The sequence below is a fragment of the Sorex araneus genome, chromosome 2 (assembly GCF_027595985.1).
Source record: "Sorex araneus isolate mSorAra2 chromosome 2, mSorAra2.pri, whole genome shotgun sequence".
NCBI classification, from domain to species: domain Eukaryota; kingdom Metazoa; phylum Chordata; class Mammalia; order Eulipotyphla; family Soricidae; genus Sorex; species Sorex araneus.
The window spans coordinates 61,417,226-61,439,564 of record NC_073303.1 but is presented as its reverse complement, the minus strand read 5'-3'; the positions used below and the strand labels follow the sequence as shown (position 1 = coordinate 61,439,564).

The 22,339-nt window shown below is 40.0% G+C and overlaps 1 protein-coding gene across 2 annotated transcripts in view; it reads left to right on the top strand.

The window, feature by feature from the left end:
• The window catches only part of RIPK2 (receptor interacting serine/threonine kinase 2), a 37,782-nt gene extending 30,119 nt beyond the window's left edge, over positions 1–7,663 (top strand). Inside the window, exons 8-11 of one of the 2 annotated variants that reach the window (XM_055127336.1) lie at positions 1,704–1,787; positions 3,199–3,292; positions 5,934–6,089; positions 6,603–7,663. In XM_055127336.1, the coding sequence (XP_054983311.1) occupies positions 1,704–1,787; positions 3,199–3,292; positions 5,934–6,089; positions 6,603–6,940 (672 nt within the window). In that variant the 3' untranslated portion in view covers positions 6,941–7,663. The remainder of the gene's footprint in view (positions 1–1,703; positions 1,788–3,198; positions 3,293–5,933; positions 6,090–6,602) is intronic. The other variant, XM_055127337.1, reaches the window with a different exon arrangement.
• Positions 7,664–22,339: the final 14,676 nt, after the last annotated feature.

The window sequence follows — 22,339 nt, the reverse complement described above, 5'->3', positions numbered from 1 at the left end:
CACATTCAAATATAACCACCAGCTAGAAGTCATAGGATAACAGAATAATGTGCTGCCTCTCCTCTGGCACAAAGGAGAAACAGTGGAAATCTCTGTATGTGTTAATCAGGTGTTTAATTTCACATGATAAGCTTTTTCACTAGGCTATTCATTTACACAAGAGTATTTAGAAAGTAAATGTGGATTAGATACTCTGCAAGATTCACTGAATCTTAAGGCCCTTTTGTTTATTGGTATATCATTGACCTCAAGACATTATATCATCAACATGTAATAACATTGAATGTTTTAAATTACAACAAAGTGATTCAGTATTTTCATATGTTGTGAAATGACCATGGACAGTTACAGTTTTTCTTGTGATGAAGACTCCTAATATCTCATTTACTAGAAATTTCAAATATGTGATAGTATTACTGCATCACACCCACCACCTCCATAGTACTATACTACTTTAAGGTACACTCCACTGATTTAAAGTGAATTAAACAGGCATATTGCAGATCAACAGATTTTTTTTTGTTACTAAGGAAGGTTTTTTTCTCCTAGAATTCTTTTCCAGTATGTGAATTATGAGAGCTAGATATAAAGTCCACCAATTTCTGTGGGTTTATAAAAAAGTGGGATTATGTTGGAGAAGAAAATAAGTTATTTTTAAATCCTTTAGTAGGAAGTGGAGCTAGTGGAGTGGGTGGGGTGCACCTGGCACCTGGCATGACCCAGGTTCCCTGGAGCCATGCAGGGCACAGCCCGGGAGGACCCTGCCATCACAGGAGTCCGGGTCTGCCTGGCACCACAGGGGTCCTTGGGTCCTTCCCTGACCAGTTGGCCCTGGATAACTGGTGGAGGCCCAAGAGCTTCCTGAGCACTACTTCAGAGGCAGTAGTGATTGCAGATAATTCAGACATGGCTTACAAAAGCAGAAGTGAATTGTTTAATGATTTTCATTTAAAAATAGGATTTTTATGCATTTAAATTATCTGTATAACATCTGCCACTTGTTGAATGCTTGCTACATAATTGTCTTATGTTGCATGTTTAACTACTAATGCTTCTTAGAAAAACCTACAAAACCTAAGTATTCTTACCTTTGGTTTATAGGTCAGTAAACTTAGATAGAGTCATATGTCCCAAGATCAAACAGTTTGGCACCCTGGGATTATAAACTACATCCAATTGGTTATACATAATTACCATCATTTCACTTGGCCACAAGCTTCCTTTCCCTAGTTAAAACCTCTGTTCCTTATCTATAAAATTTAATTTATAAGAGTATTTACAAATATAGTGCCTAAAGCATAGTAAGTGCTTAATAAGTATAGGAACACATATGCATACAAATTGAAGTTTTTTAAGAGGTGACTTTGTACCAGACACTATATATTCATTATATCAATCTCAAACAGTCTTACTTACACATAGCTATTGTTCCTATATTTTAAATACAAAGGTTTGAAAGTATGAATAAACTGCTGAGTAAAACCAGTTAATATGAGGCAGGACTCAGACCTGTTATTTTATATTTTGTCATCATACCTTTCTCCACTCTTAAGTTATAATAATACTCTCACCTGATTAGATTGTCCTTCCATTAGTGTTATATATGTGTATAAAATATTTTAAGTCGAATGTATTTTTTCACATAATTTCCTAATCATTTCCACATATATAAAGATATTTTTGTATATTCATTTCAATTACAGAGTGCTTCAAGTACTATTTATTTATGCGACAAGAAGAAAATGGAATTATCTCTGAATGTACCTTTAAGTCATCGTCCTCAGGAGGTGAAAAAACTGTTAATAAATTCAGTGATAAGAATATGAGGGGCCATTTAGTAAATCTACTCATTTCATAATGGGAAATTGAAGCCCTGGGAGATTTAAGATTTTTTTTAAGTAACCAATGGAATTCTCTTGCTTGAAATCCTTATTCTCATTTTATTGCTCATCTCATCAAATCACAGTTCTTCCTTCTTTGGCACTGATGTCTGCTACAGGAAAGTACAGAGGCAAATAGTTGATTCATAGTTCTATTGCCTGTCTCTTTTTTTTTCCATTTTGGTATTTGAACCATAGCCAGTGGTGATCTAGACTAACTTCTGGCCTTGTGCTCAGTAGTGACCCCCCTAGCATTATTTGAGGGAAAGTGGGGAGCGTATGTGGTACTGGAGATTCTAATCAGGGCTGGCCATATGCAAAGCAAGCACCTTGCCTCCTGTATGAACCCTCTGGCTTCAGAAAGAAAGATTTGTCTCAGTAGTATTCATTCAGATATCCCATAACAGTAGCACTGTAGCACTGTCGTCTGGTTGTTTATCGATTTGCTCAAGCGGGCACCAGTAGCATCTCCATTGTGAGACTTGTTGTTACTGTTTTTACTGTTTTACTGTTGTTACTTCCCGTGGCATATTGAATATGCCAGGGAAGCTTGCCAGGCTCTGCCGTGTGGGCAGAATACTCTTGGTAACTTGCCAGGCTCTTTGAGAGGGACGGAGGAATCGAACCCGGATCAGCCACATGCAAGGCAAATGCCCTACCCGATGTGCGCCAGCCCAGCCAGTGTCGCAGGTTTGAAATGTCTCATCACTGGATAGAGATAATACAGAAAATATTTTAAAATAGTGACTACTAATATGTTTAATTATTGCTCTATCCCTCCAATTTGAGTTGATAAACTAATTTTATTTTGTTAGTTGTTTTCTCTCGGGTAGTGCGTTTGCCTTGCACATGGCTGGCCCAGGTTCGATTTCTCCATTCCTCTCAGAGAGCCAGGCAAGCTACCGAGAGTATCCCGCCCGCATGGCAGAGCCTCACAAGCTACCTGTGGTATATTCGATATGCCAAAAGCAGTAACAAGTCTCATAATGGAGACATTATTGGTGCCCGCTTGAGCAAATCAGTGAACAATGAGATGACAGTGCTAACAGTACAGTGCTAGTTGTTTTCTCTATATGTGCTTCTTTACTATTTATAATTATTATTTACACACCTTAATTGTAATTTAAAAACCTAATTTCACTCTTTACCAGTCAAAACCAACTAGTCATTTTCTGTGTCTCTATGTTCCCTGCTAAATAACATTAATTATCAGTAATTAATAGCCAAAAGCAAAACTAGGAATTAATTTTAAAACAAAACTTTTAAAGTGTTTTTTTTTTCTAATTAACCTGGATGACTTGCTTTCTTTTCATTTTAGGAATCATGTGGATCCTCTCAGGTTTATAAAAGTAATGGTTCTTCTAATACCTCAAGAACCCTGTCAACTCTTCAATACAATGAATATTTACCTAGTAGGTACATTTTACAATTAGTATCACTTTCAGGTTTTCTGTTTTCTTTCAAGGTCATATTCTTTGTGAGTGATAATTGTTTGTATAGAATTTCATTCATTTGCATTTATAACTGATTTTAATGATAGCCTACATATGTACAAAATATACTCAGAAATGACTCTTTGATGAATATTGCATTTATGGTTATGAAGGATGGGAACAGGGAACATAGAGGCACAGAGGAGTAGTTTGCTTTAACTGGTAAAGGGAATGAATGAGTCGATAAATTAGAGGTCATTAGAACAAAGTTCTATCATCACAAATTCTATCACTAGGCTAAGTTCTGTGACTTCTGTTACTTAAATAGAGAGCAACAGTTAGAAATGTTTGAGGAAGGGTACAACGTGGTAAAAGCGTTTCTGCGTTAGGAAGATTCATCCTGACTGTAATATGTGGGATGTTTGGAGGGAAAAAGAGAACTGAGGTGTCAAAACCAATTAAGAGACTATATCCTAGACTATTACTGTGGTGCTGGTGAGAGGTAAGACCTTATCCAGAGTACTTAAGAAGGGAGGTATGGTGTGAAAAATATTGTAGGAGATAAATTAGTAGGACTTTGATTCTTCACTTGGAGTAGGGAAGAAAAATTTAAAAAGCTGAAGAAGTCATTAAGCCTGGAGATACAAGAACATAGGTGGTACTAACAGAATCAAAAATTAGAACAGGTGCCAGAAAAAGACAGTACAGAGGTGAGGGTGCTTGCCTTGCATGCGGCTGACCCGGCTTGATCACCACCATCACTTGGTCCTCCAGGCATTGCTGGCTTGAGAACTGCCTCCTGCACACCACTCGAGACCCTCCCACCAAAAAAAAAAAAAGTTGGAATCGGTTTTATAATTAAGATGAATGGACAATTTCCATTGATCTTTTTAATGCAAGGAAGGTACTAGCACATAGGAGGATGTTTAGTCAGGTGTTGGAAAGATGAGGCTGTTTGAACAAAGAAAATTTCATTCTAGGGTTTTCGGAAGACAAGTTCCTGTGGTTGATGAGGAATAGCCAAAGGTAGAGAATTAGAGGGGGTATTTTAAACATTAATTTACTGAGGTGAAATTTGTTTACAGCCGTGTAAACTGTTAATGTTTTAGGGGTCCAAACAGTCCTCTGCCACAGTCCATAGCACCTTTGCTAGCTCTGACTTCAGTTCTGTTTACATTAGACATGTCTGTTCCCTTGATTTTCTTCTTTATATACCATGAGTAAGATCATCAGGTATTTGTCTTTATCCTCATGACAGTGTTTAGCATGACATACTCCAGTTCCATCCATGCAAAAGGCAAAGTTTCGTTTCTTATCACTGAGTGATAGTTCACACTTCTTCATTCACTCCTCTGTCACTGGGCACTTAAGTTGTTCCCATATCTTGGCTACTGTAAATAGCACTGCAGTGACCAGAGGTTGCTCAATCAGATGGTAGTTCTGTTTTCACTTTCTAGAGGATTTCCATACTGTTCTACAAAGAGGCTAAACACATTTTGACAATCCCATGAACAACGGTTTCTTTCTCATCATACCAGCACTGTTTGTTTCTAAGCATTTTAATTTAAGCCATTCTCACTGATGTGAAGTAACACCTCATCATCATTTTGATTTTAATATCCCTGAGAAGCAGAGATGAACTTTTTTTTAATATGCCCACTACCTAACTCTCTGGCTCCTTTGACTGTTAGACTCTTCTCCCCATTTTTCTATTTTTGGTTTTGTTTTGGCCACAATTGGCGGTGTTCAGGGCTTACTCCTGGCTATCTGCTCATCAAGGATCACTCCTGGCAGGGTTCTGTACTGTTCCACCTGGGATTTCCTTTCTTGAGGAACTCTCTGATGTCTTCTTGCAATATTTCAGTTCAGTTTGGGTGTAGATTTTGCAGTGATGACTCCAGAGTGCTATAACGCCCCTCCCAACTGACCATCCCAGCTAGAGGAGAAGTTAAAGTGCAGGAGGAGAAACAGAGGAAGAGGTAGTGGGAGAGCTAGGTCAGCGGCGAAGGCACAGGGCTTGCATGTGCCCCCAGGTGCCTGGGTGCTCTGGAGCCCCACAGGGCCTGAACATAGCCTCCACAGGCCAGGGCATTGAGCTGCCAGTATCTATGGGAGGGGCCCCCAGACCATGTGAGCACTGCTTAGGAATATTACGAAATTTTTCAATTGAAACAAAAACTTATAAAAAATTAAAGCAGGAAGAAATATGGGAGTGGCCAAAGAAATAAAATTTTGTGATTTATAATTTATTTGTAGTACAAACAAATCTGATGAAATAACAAACATTTTTTGTTCTACAAGATATTTACATGTAGAGTCACATCTCACTTTTTTTTTAACTTTTTTATTGGATCACTGTGAGATAGATCCTTACAAAGCTATTCATGATTGGGTTTAAGTCATACAGTGTCCCAGCACCCATCCCAGGACAAGCATCCCCAGGTTCCCACCCGTCACCCTCCAGCTCTACCCCCTGCCTGCCTCTTTGGCAGCTCACTTTAATAGCAGTGAAAATTTAAAGACATGAATACTGTCCTCTGTATGGTGTATGTGTTGATATTTTAGCTAGTAGAAGTATCTAAGGAATCCTCGGATCTAATAAAGATGTTGCTGTCTTTAGGAAAAACAGAAGAGAATTCTATGCTACATCACTGTTCGGGGACTCACAGCTGGGATGGTAATGTTTCTGCAGCTCAGAACTCAACACTCTGTAATCACAAGACCTCCCCATGTTCCCTAGCAATGACAAATCCACTCTTAGTTGAAGGGAGTTCAGGTAAACATTTTCTGTATGATGCTTTATAAGTAGTGTCATTTACCTCACAAATATATGTTCAGTAGATTTCCCAATAAGTTGTATTTTTGCTTCAATATGATGAATACATATCTTCTTAAGTACGAAAGCACTCTGATATCAAAAGATAATAGTGCTGAAATGTTGTAATAGGTACATCTGGTAGTCCTTCAGGAGGAACTGCTGTTATTACTTAAGATGGGACCAGAGGGGGAAATATTTTTTATTTATGCTCCCTTTATATTTTTAAAGATACCTATACAATTTTTGTCCAATTATTTGTAGCATGTAAAAAGGTAGTGTTTTTCTCTGGGACAGAGGGAAAAATAAGCCAGGTATCTGAATATTTCCTGAAAATTAACAGCATCCCCCAAACTATTTTATATCGCGGAAAATTTTGTCTTAAGCCTAAGCATTTCTTTTTTCATGTGATTTAACTGATAGCTCTTTATCTCTTCTTGCCCTTTTTGATTGTCATTCCTCACCTTTGTACAGAGCGATTACAGCCTGGGATTGCCCAACAGTGGATCCAAGGTAAAAGGGAGGACATTATCAACCAGATGACCGAAGCCTGCCTTAACCAGTCACTAGATGCCCTTCTGTCCAGGGACTTGATCATGAAGGAAGACTATGAACTGATAAGCACCAAGCCAACAAGGAGCTCAAAAGTCAGACAGTTACTGGATATCACTGACATCCAAGGCGAAGAATTTGCCAGAGTCATAGTACAAAAATTGAAAGATAATAAGCAATTGGGTCTTCTGCCTTACCCAGAAAATCTTACAGTTCCGCAACCACCATCTTTAAATTTATTTCAGAATAAAAGTTTATAGGTGACTCTTGAAAGAAGAAAAATTTATTTTTTAAAAAGTATATTTTATATTTGTATTGCCTTGATCAAAATTGTATTTTATAAACCCATTTTAGTATTAGAAGCTTTTATGAAGTTTCTTCTGGTAAATTATCTTTTTCTCTTTCCATGACAATACAGTATTTTTAGTTATGATAGTTTTCATTTTTCTATTTAGTTTAATATTTGTCTCTTTCATTAATTGAAGCTGTTTTTAAAGTAATATATTATTCTTGTATATAACAGTATATTGCTTCTAATAGAAGCAATGTCATTTATTTTGTTGTGGATTATTTATTACTTGTCTAAAACACAGTTGGCCTTATGAAATATGCCCTCGAAGCTTAGTAGTACAGCATTCCTCCCCTACATTCCCAGGTTCAAGTCTTCAGAGAAGATTTAAATTAAACTCTTCTATTCAGATGGCATGATTGAATTGTTTTTTAAGTGTTTCAAGGGTAAAATAATAACAAAGTATATCAAGAGAAAAATTCACCTTTTAACATTAGTTTTTGTCCACACGCCTAATCTCAGTCTTCTCCATCATCACTTAGAATTACTAGAATCTTTCTTCTTGTACATATAGTATACATATCTGACAAAGTCTTAATATTTTCCTATGATAACATAGTGATTTTTGCACTTGTATTGTGTATAGTCTAGATTATTCTTAGTTATAACTCATTGTCACTGTCACTGTCATCACATTGTTTGCTTGAGCAGGAACCAGTAACTCATTATTAATTGCTAAATAATATCTGCTACATTTTTAACTTATTTCACAGCAGGTTTAGCCCAAGCAATAAAGATACACTGTGAGCTGGTTTAGATAAGAGATTATGTAACTAAATAAAAACGTTCAAGGAATAATTGCCCCATTATGAAAATACTTTTAACAAAGTCATCAGAAATTTTAATAAAGTTTTAAAATAATAATGTGCCGAGACTAGCACACATCCAAAAGAACAAAAGCAACCGCTGTTGGAGAGGATGTGGGGAGAAAGGGACCCTTCTTCACTGCTGGTGGGAATGCCGACTGGTTCAGCCCTTCTGGAAAACAATTTGGACGACTCTCAAAAAATTAGATATTGAATTCCCATTTGACCCAGCAATACCACTGCTGGGAATATATCCCAGAGAGGCAAAAAAGTACAATCGAAACAACATCTGCACATGTATGTTCATCGCAGCACTGTTTACAATAGCCAGAATCTGGAAAAAACCCGAATGCCCCAGAACGGATGACTGGTTGAGGAAACTTTGGTACATCCATACAATGGAATACTATGCAGCTGTTAGAAAAAAGGAGGTCAAGAATTTTGTAGTCAAGTGGATGGGCATGAAAAGTTTCATGCTGAGTGAAATGAGTCAGAAAGAGAGAGACAGACATAGAAAGATTGCACTCATCTATGGTATATAGAATAACAGAGTGGGAGACTAACACCCAAGAACTGTAGAAATAAGTACCAGGAGGTTGACTCCATGGCTTCGAGGCTGGCCTCACGTTCCGGGGAAAGGTCAACTCAGAGAAGCGATCACCAACTACATTGTAGTCGAAGGCCATGTGGGGGAAGGGAGTTGCGGGCTGAATGAGGGCTAGAGACTGAGCACAGCGGCCACTCAACACCTTTATTGCAAACCACAACAGCTAATTAGAGAGAGAAAACAGAAGGGAATGCCTTGCCACAGTGGCAGGGTGGGGTGGGGGGGAGATGGGATTGGGGAGGGTGGGAGGGACACTGGGTTTACGGGTGGTGGAGAATGGGCACTGGTGAAGGGATGGGTTCCAAACTTTGTATGAGGGAAGTATAAGCACAAAAGTGTATAAATCTGTAACTGTACCCTCACGGTGATTCTCTAATTAAAAATAAATAAATTTTAAATAAATAAATAAATAAATAAAATAAAATAAAATAATAATGTGCCAACCTCACCACGTGAATAAAATAAGTAAATATGACTAGGTGGCATTAGTATAAATAAACATTTCATTAAAGTTATTAAACTCTTTGTAGTTCTGGGATAAATAAGCACTTTTGTGATCATTTTGGAGCTTGACATTATCCTGTGGTGCCTTATTATTACCCCTCTGAGAAATGTAAGGATTACTATAAAACCTAAGTCTAAATTTATCTATTGTAAGTCTTAGAATAAATTCTTGATTTGGGAAGGGAAAAGTTTTCTTATGGAAGCTATCCCTTTTTAAAACACATTCTAAGAAAAATAATTTGAATCTTATTAGTTTGACATATATTATTTTGATGATATGGCCCTATCTAGTAAGGTGAACCCTCTCCTGAACATTTTTCTGTATTCACTTGTATATTTATGATAAAGTACATAACAGCAGCTTTGTTCTATAATTTTATGTAAAGAAGGCATATCTCTAATCATTATAGCTTTGTAATTTTTTTCTACACAGATAACAAAGTACTCTTGAATCAACAGTGCCGAAAATTAAGGTGACTCTAAAATGAGCTCTGTTCATCTCTCAGTCAAGAATTGAGATGAATGTATTGTTAAGAACCAGAATGTGGACTGGAGCAATTGATTAGTGTGGGGGTGGGGCACTTTCCTTACAAGTGGCAGGCCTGGGTTCAATCCCTGGCACCCCATATTGTCCCCCAAGCACCACCAGGAGTGATCGCTGATCACAGAGCACCGCTGGGTATGAATTTGACTGAAATGAATTCCCTTCATCCCTGAGTAGAACTCATATCCAAAGCATTCATTTTTATTTTGACCTGAATTGAATAACTAATTGATGCTTAAGGAATAGCCTTCTTTCAATAAGCTGAACAGGACAGTAGACAAAAGTATCTCTTAATGAATAATTCAGTGGAAGGAAAACTAGGATGGTGGGAAGATGCTCCCTTGAAATCATGTTGTGTTAAGGGATACAGTTTCTAGGAACTGGTGGTTTTGTTTTTATCAGAACAGACACAGTGCTAAATAACATTTCAGTCATACAATAAGGGAGTTCTTTTCAGTTCTTTCAAAGAGAGTATCAACTGTGTTCTTTGAATGCCTCTGCTTTGTTAGCATAAAAGAAATTTTAAGACTTCTAGCTAGAAACTTTTTAGCAAGAATTTGACACTTTTAATTGTATTTCATTTGAAATGACCTTGTAAAAATGACAAATTCTAGCTTCTGGTTTTTGATAAATTTTCTTTTAAGAAACTTTTTTAAAAAGACAACTTGAAATATTAAATTGTAGATAGTACACAAATGTGACAGAAGTAGAAGACTGATACTATATTTAGTCATTCTAATCAGGGCCTCAATCTATAACCTGTCTTCTAATTACAATATCAGAAAAGTCAAATAGAGAATTTGTTCTGTTGTTTTCAAGTCAGGTGTACCCAAAAGTGAATGTAGTCTGCAGATCAAATTCATTAGCATTCCTTGGAGCTTGTTAGAATTGTAAATTCATGGGCCCTATAGATACAATGGAATACTATGCAGCTGCAAGAAATGATGAAATCTAGTATCTCATGGCAACTTGGATAGAACTGAAGGATATCATGTTAAGTAAAATAAGTCAGACAAAGGAGACACAGATGATCCCACTTATTTGTGGTATATAGAATAACTGGATAAAGGAAGTGAAGATATTAAAGAGGGGATAAGCGGAGCTGGATAGATAGTACAACAGGGAGGTCACTTGCTTTGTAAATGCCAGGCCCGGGTTCCCGGCATCCCATATGACCCCCTAGCCCCACCCAGCTCTCATTCCTGAATGCAGAGCCAGGAGTAATCCTGAGCAACTCTGGGTATGGCCCAAAAAAAAACTAAAAGAGGGTATAACTTGATCAACTTTGTTACCAGAATATAAGGAGGACATGGACAAAGGGAAAGAAATGATGCAAACAGAAAGTCACAGAAGGGGCCAAGAGCCTTGGGCACGCTGGTGGGATAGAGTGGTATATCTGTTTAACCTGCAGAGTCAACAGCACTGGAAGTAGGAGATCCAAACAACCAAACTTTATGATATGCTGGTCAAGGAGGCTGGCTGGGAAGTGGGGACATGGGAGGGAACCTGGGGACACTGAGGGAGGAAAGTTGACACTAGTGGTGGGACTGGCGCTGGAACACTGTATGCCTAAAACTCAGCTAAGAATAACTGCAAATCATGATGTCTCAATTTTTTTTTAATTTTAGAAGTTAAAAAGGGGGGTGCAGAGGGGCCAGAGCACTAGTACATCAGTTAAGGTGCCTACCTTGCACCTGTCCAACCCAGATTCAATCCCTGACACTTCATATGGTCCCCCTAGCCTGCCATGAGTGATCTCTTGAGAGCATAGCCAGGAATAAGCCCCGAGTACCATGCCGGGTATAGCCCAAGGAATAAAAATAAACCAAAAAAAAAAAAAGAAGAAAAGAAAAGAGTAGAAACATGAGGAGATGTCTATTCTTCTTTTAGAGACAATATAATATTTCTCAGACTTCACCTATGAAATGTAGGTGCAAATCAATCTCATAAGAATGCCAACTGTACAAAGAATTTCTGAATTTAATATCAAAAAATAAAACTAATAAGATGATTAAACATTAGACAACTTTAAATGTAATGCTCATATTTGAGTATGTGTATCTAAAATAATTATAGAATTTTTCCAAATAAAGGCATTTAGTTCAAGGTCATTTTATTATAGCACCAATGAGAAAAAGAAAAGAAATTCCAGTCATTGCTAAGCAAAGTGACATTGGTTTCTTTTATTATGAATTAAAGTCACTATTTCAAGAACCTATTGGTGACATTAAGTGAAAATTTACTGTGTGTGTCTAGTAAATTTTTAAACTGTGATCCTCAAAACCAGAAATTGCTTATTCTTGAAAATTCTCACTTCTACCACTACTGACTTACGGGCTTGTGATGTTAAATGACCAGTCTAAAGCTCCAAATTCCATAATCTTTGGTTGGTTTCTTTTTAGATTATTTAGACAGCCTCATAAAATAAGGAAGACAGCCGCAATAGCACTCACAAGCACTTATTCAAAGAATTAGAAAGAACTAATCAAAAAGCTATATGCACTTCTCTGCTTATAGCAATTACTTGAAATATCCAAGACATAGAAACAACAAATGCCCATCCATGGATGAGTGGATAAAGATCTGGTATAAATGCTCAGGGGAATGCAACTACTCGGCTATTTAAAAAGATGACGCCCTTTGCAACAACATGTAAAATAATTGCAGGAAATATTTCAAAAGTCAGTGACAAAAAAAATGAACAAATCACACTAAACATAACTCTGAGACTGCAAAAAATTAGGATGACCATGGCAAAAGGCTTGGAGGGGGGGTATGGGTGGATAAAAAGCAGAAATGATCTATAAATAAGAATGTCACTAGAATCTGTAGATCAAAAGCTTATATACATGTAGATGAGAGAAACTGTATTCCTAAAATTCTTAAAGTATTATAAGCCAGTAATACCATGTTTTTAATAATCAACTTTATTAATATTATGGGTTTTTAAACCTGCGTTGGTGGGATGTGATGGAAAAAGAACTCTCATCCACTGCTTATGGGAATGTTGTCTGACTCAACCTCTGTGGGAAATAGTATGGAAAGTTCTCAGTGAACATAGAATTTATCTACCATATGATCCAGCAATTCCACTTTGGGGCATAAGTAGACATAAAAACAGGCCATAAAAACACCCTCTCAGTAGGACATTTGCACACCATTATTTATTACTAAACTCATACAATAACTAAAATATGGAATCCAACTTAGGAGTCCAATTACAGATGGATGGATTATGAAGATAAGACATATATACATAATGGAATACATTGCAATTGCAAGAGCAATGAAATCATGCAATTTGCGGCAACATCGTTGGAACTGGAAGATCTCATGTTGAGTGATGTAAGCCAGAAGAAGAAAGACAAACAGGATCATCTCACTTATCTGTGATATATAGAATACTGGATGGGAAAATGTAGTAAAAGGGGAATGTCTAGGTGACCCTTGACACCAGTGTTTAGAGAGGAGATGGACAAAGGAGGAAAGAAATAAAAGAGGAAAGAAGAGAACGGGAAGCAATGAATGAACAGGCAATGGGGCTTCAGTTATACTGGTGATAGGGGTGAGTGATAGAGCCATATATCCAAAACACAGACTCAACATAACTGAAAACATGAGAACTAAGTGACAACTACAGAAACTTTGTAATGTGCCTGTCAGGTTGACAGGTGAGGATGGGTGGAGTCAGCCTCTTTTGAGGGTTGGGGTGCAGAGAGAATATGGGCACACTGATGTAGGGAAGTGACACCGGTAGTGGGACTGGTGTTGAAGTATATGCCTAAAACTCAACTATCAATAACTTTTTAATCAATTTTATAATTCTTTAAAAAAGTGGAAAAATATAGGTTGTGTTCTGCTTGCTATTTAATAACATAAAATCAAGGTGTCACACATGTTTTCCTTCAAAGAATGCAAATGAAAAGAGAATTAAGGGGGCCAGAAAAAGAGTAAAGCACAGAAAGCACTTGCCTTGCTCATGGCAGACCCTATTCGATCCCTAACACCATGTCCGGGCCCCTGAATCCCACCATAGTGATCCCTGAGCACAGAGCCAATAGTCATCCTTGAGCAGACAAGTGTGGCCCAACCACCCAACACAGAAAATTTACTGTAATGTTGAAAATTTCTCTAAATGACAAGTAGACATACCCATTTAATATGTTTCCCAAGTAAGAATACCTGACAACAGAGTTTATCACTGTTGACTTAGTTTCACCTGGTAATTGGGTAATGACTTGTGTTTAGCTAGTCATTACCCAATTTTGTTTTCTTGTCTTTATGACATAAGACAATTTTTCAACTTGAAATTAAGTATAACTAGTTAAGTCTCTACTCACCTAAGGAAATAGGAAATGGAATACTATCGTCTGTGATGATCACACTTCAAAAATATAACTGCCAGTTATTGAGAAAGCCATTTCTATTATTGAAGACCAAAGGTTTGTCTAGTCTCCGAAAGGATTTACGTACATAGCAAATAGAAAAGGTTTGAAATTTAGTGTTAAAGTTTTTAAAAGATGAGGGACAAATCTCCAACAAGAAGTAAGCCTCTCATGGCCATAGATAGCTCAATGGGTAGGGCACTTGCCTTGTATGCAACAGACCTGGGACTGATCCCCAGCATCCCAGGTGGTCCCCAAGCACTGCTAGAAGTCATCCCTGGGTGCATGGCCAGAACGAAGCCTTGAGTACTGCCAGGTATAGCCCCAAACCAAAAAGCAAACAGAGAAAGAAGTAAGCCTCTTTTGTTGTTTTTGCTTCCATTTTTAGACACCATGGTTTTCAATACAGCTAGTCATAAGGTTTGAGGCCCACAACTCTCTAGCAGTACAGCCAACACCCACCCCCATGTCCCAGGTTCCCTTCCACATCCACCTGCCCTTCTTGGAAGGCTCAGTATTGATTGTCTTTGGCCATTTGTTACCCCCTTACTGTGTTTCTCTATAGCTCACATATGAGATTATTCGGTATTTATCCTTCTCCTTCTGACCGAACTCACTCAGCATGGTACCAATCCATTCCATCCTTATAGCAAACCTTTCATTTTAATTTGCATTTTTCCTTATACTGTACAAAATGAGTCATTTTGAAAATCCCAAATCTGAGCTTCAGTTTCACAGTGTGTACATATATTTTTCTTCAAATAATATTATTTTGAGTAGATACCATTCCTCAAAGAAATTGTCTTTGATAGATAGATAAATTATCTAATAAACAGGCAAAAAAAGTAATTGTAGACTTTAGAAAGAGCTGAAATATAGCAAACAAGGTCTATATTGAGAAAATTCATACGGTATAAACAGCCCATTTGATGGAATATGGAAACTCTTAGCAAGTGACACAACAGTACAAATAATATGAAAGTGAATGAGTCATCCACACTGGGGGGGACTTGGCTGTAAGGCAATAGTGATGATGGACAGAGTAATCAGTACTGCCCAGAACTTGAAATGCAGCTAGTACTTATTCAAAATAGAACCCAAAATAGTTTGCAAAGTTTTAATGAGCAAATTTATTCTTCCTAATGGCTCCATGAAGAATAAATCGATTGGAGAGCGGAAGAGAGGCAAGAATGGGGCTCAGACACCAGTAATAATGTGAGACGATTTAGACAGGGAGATGAATTCCGTGTGCATTTTTACAGTTAGAACCAACACAACATCTGGTAATACATTAGATATGAGGGAAGGGCAAAATGATGTCGGCTTGGATCTGAGCCATCTAGCGTGATGCTCCTCAACCTTCTATGAACCATGGGCCTCTTCGACCTCACTACCTTCCTATGACCCCCTCACAATCACACAAACAAAGTTTGCCACTTTGTTTCATGCTGTGACCCTCCCTGCCATTTACCAGATTTTGACCCATTACCCTCTAAGACTACCTTGAGGCCCACAACGGGGGCACATGGCCCCCCCAGTGAGAAACGTTGATCTTGTGTATGTGAGAGAAAATAGAAAGTTTCGTTTGGATTTATTTGGGGTTGTGGTAATGTTTAGTCTGGGTGAATGGAATAGAGTTGTTTGGGATGTAATAAATTTTAATTTTTTTAAACTTTGTTTCTTTTCAGACATTCAATTGGAGACATTATGTAAGCAATGGTCTAATGATCACTTTAGGGCCACATCATTTAAACATCAATTTAAATGTGAGAATCATTAGCACAGAGAGTTTGTTTGCTTTATCATAGCAGGGTAGGAAGAGGAGGGCCGAGCTGAAGCCCCCACACCTCACATGGAGAGGCTTGCAGGCTTACCATTTACCTTACAGCCCTAGAGAGATAGTCTTGAAAACTGGAACTGTTAATAACAACAAACTAATATTTCCAAATGTTTAGCACTGTAGTACTGTAGCACTGTCATCCCATTGTTCATCGATTTGCTCGAGCAGGCACCAGTAACGTCTCCATTGTGAGACTTGTTGTTACTGTTTTTGGCATGTGGAATATGCCACAGGTAGCTTGCCAAGCTCTGCTGTGCGGGCAGGATACTCTTGGTAGCTTGTCAGGCTCTCCGAGAGGGGCAGAGGAATCAAACCTGAGTCGGCCATGTGCAAGGCAAACGCCCTACCCACTGTGCTATCACACCAGTCCATAATTTTACAAATATTATTAACTATGAAAACCTACAGGGGTGGTATTATTATTATCCTGACCTCCATACAGATGAAGAAGCAGACAAGGAGAGATTATTAAAGTGGAAGTGAATTTTGTTGTCGCCTAACTAGTAATTTACAGAATCTAGGAAAAGGGTTGTAAAATGCAGGACTTTTTTTGTGGGGGGGTCACACCTGGCGATTCACAGGAGTTACTCCTGGCTCATGCACTCAGGAATTACTCCTGGCGGTGCTGGGGAGACCATATGGGATGCCGAGGATTGAACCCAGGTCAGCTGTGTGCAAGGCAAACGCCCTACCCACTGCGCTATCACTCCAGCCCAAAGCAAGACTTTTACTCTCTGGGAAAGGGAGTAGAAACTAATTGTGCCGAATGCTTAATCTAATATTCCAGCAGAGCAGAAATAAGTCTCTGGAACCCTATTCTGGGGATCCGAAGAATGTGAGTTCAGGAAACGTGGACACTAAAGTTCATCCTTCTAATGTATCCCTGAATGGACTTGACCAGGTAAGTATTATGTCATGGAGAAGAAATCGAGTGAAGACATTAAAGACCATGGGCACTTTAGGTGTTAATGAATATTAACAGATTTCCTGCAAGAGTTTGTACCCTGTTACCCTCTCTACCCAAACCCTGTCAGTGGCGGCCAGGCATTTTGAAAGAGCTGTTTAAGGAATTTTTGCTTTTGCACCTCCCTGGTCATGTCTAGTCACTCCCTTGCCTATTGGGCATCTATCTGAGTCACTCCCCTGAAATTTCGCTTGGCCAGAGTGACTAACGTATCTCTGAGTTTCTCAATCAGGAGAAGCATTCCAACCCTCCTTCTAGCTGACGTGTGTATCTCATGCTCTGTCCTTTGAAATTAGCTCCCTTCTCTGGTGTCATTGCACAATCACATATTTTTTCCTCCTGTGTTTGCTCTGCTCCTTGCCAACTGCTTTTAGAGATGATTCTTAGTCAACATGCAGTCTGTGCTGGGGCCGGAGCAAAAATACAGAGACTAGGGCGTTTGCCTTGTCAACTGCTGACCTGGGCACGCTTTAATCCCTGGTACCACATATGGTCCCCTGAGCCCTGGAGTGATTTCTGAATACAGAGTCAGGAGTAAGTCCTGAGCACCACAGGGTGTAGCCCCAAACAGAAAGATGGAAGGAAGGAAGGAAGGAAGGAAGAAAGGAAGGAAGGAAGGAAGGAAGGAAGGAAGGAAGGAAGGAAGGAAGGAAGGAAGGAAGGAAGGAAGGAAGGAAGGAAGGAAGGGAGGGAGGGAGGGAGGGAGGGAGGGAGGGAGGGAGGGAGGGAGGGAGGGAGGAAGGAAGGAAGGAAGGAAGGAAGGAAGGAAGGAAGGAAGGAAGGAAGGAAGGAAGGGAGGAAGGAAGGGAGGGAGGGAGGAAGGAAGGAAGGAAGGAATAAAAAAGGAAGGAAGAAAGAAGGAAGGAAGGAAGGAAGGAAGGAAGGAAGGAAGGAAGGAAGGAAGGAAGGAAGGAAGGAAGGGAGGGAGGGAGGGAGGGAGGGAGGGAGGGAGGGAGGGAGGGAGGGAGGGAGGGAAAGAAAGAAAGAAAGAAAGAAAGAAAGAAAGAAAGAAAGAAAGAAAGAAAGAAAGAAAGAAAGAAAGAAAGAAAGAAAGAAAGAAAGAAAGAAAGAAAGAAAGAAAGAAAGAAAGAAAGAAAGAAAAAGAAATAAAGAATCATGTCTGAGATAACTATGCTTTTCTTCCGTGCCCTACACGTCATTCCGTTCCAGGTATTAATTGTCCCCTATGCATTAAAGACACCCTGACTCCACCTGCTCTCCTGAGATGCAGATACACGTCTGACTCGAGGCACCCCCCCACAGTGCTCACAGGAAACTCCACATTCCCTAAGCGACCTTTCATTCCTCTCTCCAACACACACCCTGAACTTGCCTTCTTTTTTATGTCTCTGACCTCAGCAAAATAGTACCACTAGCCAGATAAACTTGATTCTTCCCTTCCTCACGCCTCCTCCTCCACCTATACCTCCTCACCATTTCTTTCTAACTAATCACAAGAGCTCTTGATCTGATCCCCAAACATTTAGTTTTCCTCTGACTATGCTTCCCGTCTCAATTACACTGTCCTCCAGAACAACATGACCAGAAGCTTCCAGTATTTGTGCCAACATTCACCTGGTGCGTGCAAAGCACATCCCCCCAAGGGAACCTCTGAACTAAACAATGGCTTCTCATTTCCCTTCCCCAGAACATCGCCCCGGTCCGAGTCTGCAGACCTCATGCCCCCCAACTCTTGTTGGAGTCTGTGGCTCACCCCTTCCTTTCTCCTCCCTCAACAAACAGTGTGCTTCCTGGTGGGGATTTTCTTGGGCATCCTCTTACCCTTCCAAACTCAGCCTGAATTTCCGCTGGAAGGTGGAGGTCCCAATTACTCTTCCTTATGCCACCAGGTACTCTTCGCATACCTACCCGCAAGCTGAGATGACTAGGTTTAATTATTGGTAGTTTTCCATATTCACACTAAAATAAATGTCAAATAGTTCAGTGATGACCATTCAGTCTGACTTATTCTGAGTGTTTCTAGTGCTGAGCATATCATAGTAGTTCGAACACATTTTTATTAATTATTGAATGAATAATTGGTTGTTCTCCTCCCTGACAATATTTTTCACAGCAGAGCTTTTACAGGGCACAAGCTTAGTCTTCCCTCTTTTAACACCTATCAGTGGAGAGTGGGGGGAGGCAAGGTGATAACACAGTAGGTAGGACACTTGCCTGATATGTGGCTGACACAGGTTTGATCCCTGGCACTCCATATGATCCCCTGAGCACCTCCGTTAGTGATTCCTGAGTGCAGAGCCAGGAGTAACCCCTGAGAACCACTGAGCATGGCCCCCAAACAAACAAAAGAACCAATCTATGGTCTTTCATTTTACCCAAGGACAGGAGCCCTTCAAATTCAGGCTTCTGCTTTCCTCCCCTTCCTGCTTTTCTCATCACCCCAATCACATTCTTTTTTGCTCAACTCAATCTAGCCAAACTGTTAGTATTTCCATAAACTGAAGCTTCTTTTAGTCCTCAGCTTGCTCTGGTTCTTTTCACTTTAATTAGATCAGACCTTTCCCAATATTGGATAGTGTAGATCTAACTGAAAAGTAAATGCAATTAACCATCACCCAGGCAGTCCTGATTCCGGGGGTGTCAGAACTATCCTTACCCACTGCTGAACAACAGCCAACAAAGGTATTCAAGTTTTAATCTGAACACGTAAGTGGTACCTTAGGTGACTAAATGAGGGAGGGTTTTGTGTGTGTGACTTAGTTGGGAACCTTAAAATCAAATGATTATCCTGGAGTTTGGGAAAGGATTTTAAATGTAGTCACAGGTATTATCTCTTTCTTTCTCTCTTTCTTTCCTTCTCCCTCTTTCCCTCCTTCTTTCCTCCCTCCCTCCCTCCCTCCCTCCCTCCCTCCCTCCCTCCCTTCCTTCCTTCCTTCCTTCCTTCCTTCCTTCCTTCCTTCCTTCCTTCCTTCCTTCCTTCCTTCCTTCCTCACTCTCTCTTGTCTTTTTATCTTTTTCTTTCTTTCTCTATTTCTATCTTTCCTTCCCAGGGATAGAAAACAGGTCTCACATAAGGCCAGGGTCCTCTCGCTCAACTCTGTTCCCGTCGCCACAAGTATTCTTAAAGAAAAAAAGCAGAGAAATGCTACTACAGAAGAAAGATCACAAGTGAAGCCAATTTGTGGAGTCTAAAGAAACAAAGGAAGAGAAGAGTAATGGCGGGTGAAAGCATGCTGAGATCCCACCTATGATCTGGGTGTGCAAGAAGGGGGGGAAGAAATGAGACAGCAGTGAAGGGAGCTTTTGGGGGTGGGTGTCGTGCAGCGACATCGCGTCCTGAAGCATCACTGTAATGAAAACAAAAGAAATGCAAAGAGTAAGAATAATTTTCCAATGAAGAAAAAGCCCGTGACCAAGGAAGGCGAGGAGATGTAAAGAATCCCTAGAGCCAGGCAGCAGGACACTGACGGTCTCTCCGGACTTAGGAAGGAGCTGGCTCCCGAGACACCTTGATTGAACCCCGAGAAAGTGATTCAGGCTTCCGGCCTTTAGAACCAAGGGGGGGGGGCGGAGCCATAGCACAGCGGGGAGGGCACTTGCCTTGCATGTGGCCAACCCGGGTTCCATCCCCGGCATCCCGCATGCATGGTCCCCCGAGCACCGCCAGGAAAAATTACTGAGCACAGAGTCAGGAGTAAGCCCTGAGCATCGCCAGGTGTGACCCAAAGGAAAGAAACAAGGCAGATTTGCTTTGTACTGCGATAATATAGCAGCAATAGAGAATGAATAAACCCACCCCCCTCGAAGAGGGTGCTGCCCTGAAAAGCCGACATCCGTAGGGCTATTCAAACCAGGCCTGGGACACAGGAGACAGGGGCCAGCCTGCCTCACACGCTGCTGACCTCAGCACCACTAAGACAGCTCTGAGCACAGAGCCGGAGTAAGCCCTGAGCCCAGCAGCTCCTGCCCCAAGCCCTGATGAATTCAACAAATTAAGGGCAGGGTGGGAATGGTGGAGGAACTAAATGGAACTGCCTCAGACAAGGCCAAGTGATTTGTAGACTGGAACAAACGCAGTTACTTTGTGACCCATTTTTTTGAAAGCCCAACAGGATCCCATCTTCAAGACTAACGACTCTATTCTTTTGCCAAAGAAATGACTCAGTACCCCATTAGCTGAAGCTTGTAAACGCAGCTCTCTGAACACTGAATCTTCTCGCCACCGCCAGCGATGTGAAAATATCCCTTGCAAACCACAATCCTTGAACGCCCATGAACACTTGATGCCTTTGTCTTAACCTTCTGTTCTTCAGCTAGCACCTTAGACCCTAGCCAGACCTTGTTTCCTTCCTGTGCCCTGTGTGATGGCCGCTCATTTATGCAACTGTCACCTAGGCCCCCCTAAAATATCTTAGGGGCCCACCAGGGTACATATGGCCTCAGTTGAGAAGCCTTCTCAGCCAGCATTTCTACTCTAAACTATCAAGTTTTTGAGAACAAAAACTGTTTTGTTCGCACTACAAAATGCCTCCTCTACATGTATTCAATTGATATTTCCTGAATACTTTAAAATAAACTATGGCATACTTTCACAACAGTTTGTGTAGATATCATTAACAATGAATTACAAAACAAAAGTGATATGATTAAAAGAGTAATTAGCGAACACTGATTTTCCTAAAAGTATATATACTTCATATATGTTTCAAATTTCTAAACTATATATGTACTTATATATAGAATATAAGAAGATTAGTAATAATAATTTCTAGGATTAAGGTTATGATTTTTTTTTTTACTCTGCTATTTCTCTTTTTATCCCTTTTTGGCTTGGTGTTTTATTTTGTGGTGCTTTTGTTGTTGTTGCTGTTTGTATATTTTCTGCTTTTGAGGCCACATGTGGCAGTTCTCAGGTATTACTGCTGGCTCATGCACTCAGGAATTACTCCTGGAGTTACACAGGGGACCATATGGGATGCTGGGGATTGGACCTGGGTCATGTGCAAGGCAAGCATCCTACCTGCTTTACTATCACTCAGGCCTCTCTCTGCTATATTTTGGAATTTGATTTTACACTCTATTTGAAATAGATATGTTTTGTAGTGGGCTGGAGCAATAGCACAGCGGTAGGACATTCACTCTTTCACGCGACCGACCTGTGTTCAATTCCTCCGCCCCTCTCCAAGAGACCGGCAAGCTACCAAGAGTATTGCACCTGCACGGCAGAGCCTGGCAAGCTACTCGTGGCGTATTGGGTATGCCAAAAACAGTAACAATAAATCTCACAATGAGAGATGTCACTAGTGCCTGCTCAAACAAATCAATGAGCAACAGGATGTTTTGTAGTAGAAAAACTCTGATGCCTTACAAAGAAAGTTCCTAACAAGATTTAAGCTGGCCATCAGTCAATAGCATAAAATTGTTTTTAAAAAGCAATGTTAAAAGCTTTAAAAAATCTTGAAACACCTTTAAATTTAGGGCTGGAGTGATAGTACACGCGGGTAGGACATTTGCCTTGCACACGGCCAAAATGGGTTCAATCCCCATATCTCATATGGTCCCCAAGCACTGCCAGAAGTGATTCCTGGGTGCAGAGCCAGGAGTAACCCCTGAGCATCGCTGGGTGTGACCCCCCCCCCAAAAAATCCTGTAAATTAAAAAAAAATATTGTGGGGTGAGAGAGAATATGAAGAGCAGGC